At 44.9% G+C, this 7232-nt stretch overlaps 1 protein-coding gene across 9 annotated transcripts in view; it reads left to right on the top strand.

Moving 5' to 3' along the window:
• mapk10 (mitogen-activated protein kinase 10) overlaps positions 1–7232 on the top strand; it is a 165041-nt gene that overhangs the window by 97851 nt on the left and 59958 nt on the right. For 7 of the 9 annotated variants that reach the window (XM_024012641.3, XM_024012639.3, XM_024012646.2 and 4 more), the window contains one exon: positions 5698–5769. The exons of the other annotated variants lie outside the window; for them this stretch is intronic. In XM_024012641.3, coding sequence (XP_023868409.1) covers positions 5698–5769 — 72 coding nt within the window. The remainder of the gene's footprint in view (positions 1–5697; positions 5770–7232) is intronic. 9 annotated transcript variants of the gene reach the window in all.

The following is a 7232-nucleotide window of genomic DNA, read 5'->3' as shown; positions in this document are numbered from 1 at the left end:
TAATACTTTAAGATGTGTTCTAGATAGTTTAAGAGTGTGTTCTAATACTTTAAGATGTGTTCTATACTTTAAACTAAGATGTGTTCTAATATTTAGTTTCTTATAAAGATGTGTTCTAATACTTTAGTATTGTGTTCTAATTTAACTAACCCACAGACTCCTCAGGTGTGGTAGTGTAAACTCTTCTTTTGACCCTAGATGTAGAATAAGTCTACAGTCCAGTGGTCTGTAGACAGCAGGGGCCTCTGACAGCCTCTTCCACATCAATGAGTAAATACGTGTTAAATAAACCACAAGCAGTGGTGAGGTGGGTAACCTTGGCTCTACGCTCATGAATACACTACTGAACGGAGCGCTGTAGGTGAGAGGCGGGAGGTGAGGCATGTATTTCCTGCCACCAGCCAAGCCCCAGGAGACGGGCTTTTTCTCTCCTCTCGTTCGATCTCTTCATATGGAATAGGTAATTTGTCTGCGTGCTACGTCTCGTCGTACTAATTATAGTCTGAATAACCAACCGCCTCTTTCCAGCACGCTCTCTGTCAACAACAGTCTCTTTCTCAATTCCTCTTCCTTGATTTCTCAACATATTTGTGTATCCTATCCTTGCCACCTTCTCAAAACGATTGGGAGAGAACTTGAGGGTTCCGAGGGAGGCCGAGGGAGGGTTCGAGGGAAGGACTAGGGGAGGGTTCAGGGGGAGGATACCGAGGGGAGGGTTCAGAGGGGAGGAGACCTAGGGGAGGGTTCCGAGGGGAGGGACCTAGGGAGGGTTCCGAGGGGAGGACCTAGGGGAGGGTCCGAGGGAGGGATATAGGGGAGGGTTCCGGGGGAGGGACTAGGGAGGGTTCTGAGAGGGCGACCTAAGGGAGGATCGAGGGGAGGGACTAGGGGATGGTCCGAGGGGAGGGAGTAGGGAGGGTTTCCGAGGGAGGGACTAGGGGAGGGTTCCGAGGGAGGGACCTAGGGGAGGGTTCCGAGGGGGAGGGTTCCGAGGGGAGGGTACCGAGGTAGGGGAGGGTTCGAGGAGGGCGAGCCCTAGGGAGGATTCCGAGGGGAGGGACCTAGGGGACTGGTCCGAGGGAGGGACCTAGGGCGAGGGTTCCCGAGGGAGGAACACTAGGAGGAGTGTGGGTTCCGAGGGCGAGGGACCTAGGGGAGGGTTCCGAGGGGAGGGATCTAGGGAGGGTTCCGAGGGGGAGGGACCAGAGGGAGGTCCGAGGGAGGTTCGCGAGGGCCTGGAGGATCTAGGGGAGGGATTCCGAGGGTGGATCGGGGAGGGCCTATGGGGAGTGGTTCGAGGGGAGGGACCTAGGGGAGGGATCCGAGGGAGGACCTAGGGACGGGTTCCGAGGGAGAGGGACCTGAGGAAGCCTCTGGTTTTAGTACCTGACTTCATTCTGCTCTTCTGCAGGTATCGTCGTGTTGCTATGGGGAATGGCGCCAATGTCGCCGGATGTTCCTTTTAGTTTCGTAGTCGTATTTGTCAAGATAGCAGCTTAAGCCATGTCGCATAGGCAGGCAGGGGAGTGGCGGTGGCAGTCATCTTCAGGGTACGGATTTCCGCAGCATTCACGATCGTGCGTGGTAAGGCCGGGGCTCGCAGAGGCGGGACGTAAAATAGGCGGGCGCGTATGTCCCTCTGTTACTGTGCTTTATCATGTTTTGACCCGGTGTAGATTTTGCCCGTAACAATGTGGATGACAGGTATTTTAAGTGATTTGTATCGAAATTTAAAGGAGTAGGTCTCTCAAATCCTACCAGTGCCCAATCTTTATACATGTACTTTTAGATGATATTCTCAGACTCTCTGAGAGTGAATCGATACCTGTCTTCCCGATCTGTAGGTACGACCTGTTTCCTGTCCTGTTGTGTCCATCTGTCTGTGTGCCAAGTTTCTGTTAGTGTCTGTCCTTCTGTTAGTCTGGCTGCTCCTCGTTAGGATATGGTCTGTCCTCCTCTGTTGGTACTGCTGTCTTCTTCTGACTAGTTCTCCTCTGTTTTCTGGCCTGTCTCCTTGTTAGGATGGGCTGTCCTCTCTGTTAGGTACTGACCTGTCCTCTCTGTTAGGTACTATTTCTCCTCTGTTATACTGACCTCGTTCCTCTGTTAGGTATGACCTTGCCTCTGTTAGGTACTGCTGTTCTATGAACGGTGATTGATACTGGCTGTTCCTCCCTTGTTAGGTACTGGGCTGTTTAGGTCTAGTGACTCTAACTAACTTGGCTGACTTATAATAACTCTAATATTTCATACTTTTATTATTAATCACCATCTAATACATGAATTAACCTCTCTGAAAATTTCTGTTGTAATATTAACAAATTGCTTAATGTCTTTAAAGAAAGAAATGATCCTATGTTTGTAACTCTTTTCTGGTACTTCTTTATTCTGGTACCTTTTTTGGTACTCGTCTTTATTCTGGTAGCTTTATTCTGGTACTCTTTATTCTGGTCATCTTTATTGGTACTCTTATTCTGGTACTCTTATCTGGTACCTTCTTATATTCTGGTAGCCGGGTCTTTTTCTGGTACCTTTTATTCTGGTACCTTTATTCTGGTACCTTTATTTTGGTACCTCTTTATTACGGTACCTTTTATTCTGGTACCTCTTTATTCTGGTACCTCTTTATTCTGGTACCGTCTTTTATTCTGTACCTCTTTATTCTGGTACCGGTCTTTATTCTGGTCCTCTTGTATTTGGTACTTCTTTATTCTGGTACCTCTTTATTCTGGTACTTTTATTCTGGTACCTCTTTATTCTGGTACTCTTTATTCTGGTACTTTCTTATTCTGGTACCTCTTTATTCTGGTAACTCTTTATTCTGTACCTCTCTTATTCTGGGTACCAGTCTTTATTCTGGTACTTCTTTATTCTGGTAGCTTTTATTCTGGTACTCTTTATTCTGGTAGCTCTCTTATTCTGGTAGTCTTTATTCTCTTGGTACTCTTTATTCTGGTAGCTCTTTATTCTGGTACCCGTTTTATTCTGGTACGCTGCTTTATTCTGTACGCTCTTTATTCTGGTACTCTTTATTTCTGTACTCTTTAATTCTGGATAGCTCTTTATTCTGGTAGCTCTTTATTCTCGTTAGCTCTTTATTCTGGTAGCTCTTTATTATGTGTTCTGTTATCTGGTACTCTTTATTTGGTAGCTTTTTATTCTGGTAGCTCTTATTCTGGTTAGCTCTATTCTGGTACGCTCTTTATTCTGGTACTCTTTATTCTGGAGCTTTTATTCTGGTAGTCTTTATTCTGGGTAGCTTCTTATTTGGTAGCTCTTTATTCTGGTAGCTCTTTATTCTGGTAGCTCTTTATTCTGGTAGCTCTTTATTGGTAGTCTTTATTCTGGTCTCTTTATCTCTGGTACCTTTATTCTGGTCGCTCTTTTCTGGTAGCTCTTTTATCTGAGTATCTTTATTCTGGTACCTAGCTCTTTATCTCTGGTACCTCTTTATTCGGTACTCTTTATTTGTTAGCTCTTTTATTCTGGTAGCTTTTCTGGTAGCTCTTTATTCGTGCGTACTGGTCTTTATTCTGGTAGTCTTTATTCTGGTAGCACTTTATTCTGGTAGCTCTTTATTCTGGTAGCTCCTCGGTACCTTTATTCTTGGTACGTCTTTATTTCGGTAGCTCTTTATTCTGGTACCCATATCTTTATTTCTGGTAGCTCTTTATTCTGGTACCTCTTTATTCTGGTAGCTCTTTATTCGGTACCTCTTTATTCTGGTAGCTCTTTATTCTGGTCAGTCTCTTTTTCGGTAGCTTCTTTATTGATAGTACCTTTTATTTGGTAGCTCTTTTTTCTGGTACCTCTTTATTGGTACTCTTTATTCTGGTAACTCTTTATTCTGGTACCTCTTGTATTCTGGTACCTCTTTATCTGGTACCTCTTTATCTGGTAGCTTCTTTATTCTGGTACTCTTTATTCTGGTAGCTCTTTATTCTGGTACTCTTTATTCTGGTAGCTCTTTATTCTGGTACTCTTTATTCTGGTAGCTCTTTATTCTGGTACTCTTTATTATGGTACCTCTTTCGCAGAATGAGACATTCCTCACTCAGAATAGGTTTATGCTTTTCTTAATTGGTATATTTCTGGTGTGAGTGTGTCTGCCTGGTGGTCGTGTTGTTTTACACTGTGAGAATCCAGAATATATTCTTAAAGGCAGCTGTGGTCTATTATTAAGGTAGTCAATGCCAATCAATGCCAGCAGAGTGAAATCTGTAACAGTTGCTTTTAGCTGGATTTTTAACCAAGCTAGCACATATGAAGTTTCATTCCAAAATGATATATATTATTTTTCAGAAATGTTGGTAAAATTAGTTTTATTGTTTAAAGAACTTATGAAGAGATTGCTGTGTTTTACACTACCTAATCATGATGGGTGTAACGACTTTCTTCCTGGGATGAAGGAGAGGACAAAAATGCAGCGGCGGTTAGCTCACGCCTGACAAACACTAAAAGCAATACACATAATATCCTGGTCAGGACGTTACAATGGGGTTGTTCAATGCACGACAAGTTATTTGTTTGATGTCTGTCATTTTAATTTCAGAGAGACAAAATAATCACGTTTTGTTTCGAAACTCACAGTATTCCACCTCACTCTCAGATAAATAAATAGTACTGCTAGGTTTAACACAGTCAAATGTGACAAATAACTACATTTTTATATAAAAAACTGTATAAATGATGCATTTGTGACATCAATATAAAAAACAATAATTAAAAATTGTCAGTACGATTTGACATTTTAGTTTTGGCAGATGCTTTTATCCAGAGCGACTTACAGTTAGTCCATTCATCTTAAGATCACTAGGTGAGACCAAACATATCACAGTCACAGGATAGTCCGGAGTTGATATTCACTTAATAATAAGGAATACCCTCGACACTGGCACAATGATCTGGTGCGTGGGCCAGAAGAGTAACAGAAAACATTTGGACACATTCTTTTCTGAAATTCTTATCCTCTTCTCGTCCTTATTCTTTTCCGTTCTTCCTCTTGTACCCGGGCGCAGCGGGCTGTGTGCGCCATAACAGCTACGCTCGCATTCCTTTCTTCTTTCGTTTTGATTGTCCTTTACCTGTATTCGCTTTCTCCGTATGTTCCTTCTATTTCTTTCTCCTCATTGAAGTGGTGCGATGGTGCTGGCGTGGGGGGGCTTACGTGTTAGTGGACCTTGATCCGTCCGCGACCCCATTGTAAAAGAGCCACCCCTTTGTTGTCGTTTGTTTCTTGTTATCACAGAAATAACAAAACGCCGACAAAGCTGCCTGTGCTTTTTCACAACTGTACCATGTAACATGTCAAAGATCGCCACCTTCGGTGTCTCAATTGACGCCACACAGGGAATAGAGCTGTGAGAAGAGCCGCCGCCCTGTGGAGCTCACGAGATATTCCATCACGCGGTCACGATATCTGGGGACACCCGCCCCCACCTCCGGCGGGCCGACCGGGCACGACACGCCCAACACCGCTCCACAGTGTCTAGTAGATAATCACCAGTAGATTCCGAGGGGAGGGACCTAGGGGAGGGTTCCGAGGGGAGGGACTTAGGGACCTTCACGTCTAATACGTTTTGATAAAGAGGCGAGGAGAAAGGATGCGGGGAAAGAGGAACTGAGAAAGAGCCTACGGTTTTCTTTTCTAATGCTAACCTCTGACTTATCTCTCACTCTCTGTCTCTGTACCTGCAGTGGATATATGGTCGGTGGGGTGCATTATGGGAGAAATGGTGCGTCACAAAATTCTGTTCCCTGGCCGGGACTGTATCCTTACTTACTAAGATAATATACGTAATGTCAGTTGATCTTGATCAAAGAATAAGGTCAGCATTCAATCCAATCTGCTATAGCGCAGGGCACTATGCTGCTGACAATACATATTTTAAAGGCTATTTCCCCCAACATTCGCAGCGATCGCTTTCGTGGTAAACGCTGCGCAAACGTAAATTACCCATAATAGTCTGTTACTGTGCTTTAATATGCCATTCTTTGAATCCCGGTCTAAGATTTGTGCCTGTAAAATGTGGATGAACAGGTATTTAATAAGTGATTTGTATCACAATAAAGGAAGTAGAGTACGTACATCAAATCCTACCATCGGCCCAATTCTTTATACATGTATTTTTAGATGATTCTTCTCAGACTCTCTGAAGGTGAATCGATACCTGTCCTGTCCCCATCTGTTAGGTACTGACCTGTTCTCCTCTGTTAGGTACTGGACAGCCCCAGAACTAACAGAGGAGAAACACGCCAGTAACCTAACGGGACAGGCTAGAACGTAACAGAGGAGAACAGGCCCGTAAACCTATCAGAGAGTGACAGGCGCAACCTAACAGATGGGACAGGCAGTACTCCTAACAGAGGAGAACAAGGTAGTACAAAGGGTACAGCGTACCTACAGAGGAACATGGTTCCAGTTACCTAACGAGGAGAACAGGTCAGTACCTAATAGAGGAGAACAGGCAGTACCTAACAGAGGAGGACAGGACAGTACCTAACAGAGGAGAACAGGCAGTACCTAACAGAGGAGAACAGGTCAGTACCTAACAGAGGAGGAAGGACAGTACCTAACAGAGGAGGACAGGCCTAGTACCTAACAGCAGGAGAACAGGCAAGTACCTACAGAGGGACAGGCTAGAACAGATAACAGAGGAGAACAGGCCAGTACCTAACAGAGGAGGACAGGCAGATACCTAACAGAGGGACAGGCAGTACCTAACAGAGGAGGGACAGGCCAGTAACCTAAACAGAGGAGGACAGGCCCAGTCTACTAACACGAGGAGAACAGGTCAGTACCTAACAGAGGAGACAGCATACCTAAAGAGGGCAACAGTAAAAGAGAGAAACGGTCAGTACCTAACAGAGGGAGGAACAGGTCAGACCTAAAGAGAGGACAGCAGTACAACAGAGGAGGACAGGCCAGTACCTAACAGAGGAGAACCAGGTCAGTACCGTAACAGAGGAGGACAGGTCAGTACCTAACAGAGGAGGAAGACCAGTACTAACCAGAGGACAGAAGCCAGTACCTAACAAGAGGAGAACAGGCCAGTACTAACAGAGGAGAACAGGCCGACCTAAACAGAGGAGGACAGGCACAGTACCTACAGAGGAGAACAGGTCAGTACCTAACAGAGTGAGGACAGGACAGTATCTACAGAGGAGAAACAGGTCAGTACCTAACAGAGGAGGACAGGAACAGTACCTCACAGAGGAGGACAGGACAGTAC

Source organism: Salvelinus sp. IW2-2015, linkage group LG20 (assembly GCF_002910315.2).
Source record: "Salvelinus sp. IW2-2015 linkage group LG20, ASM291031v2, whole genome shotgun sequence".
NCBI lineage: Eukaryota > Metazoa > Chordata > Actinopteri > Salmoniformes > Salmonidae > Salvelinus > Salvelinus sp. IW2-2015.
This window is presented reverse-complemented; position numbering and strand designations above follow the sequence as displayed.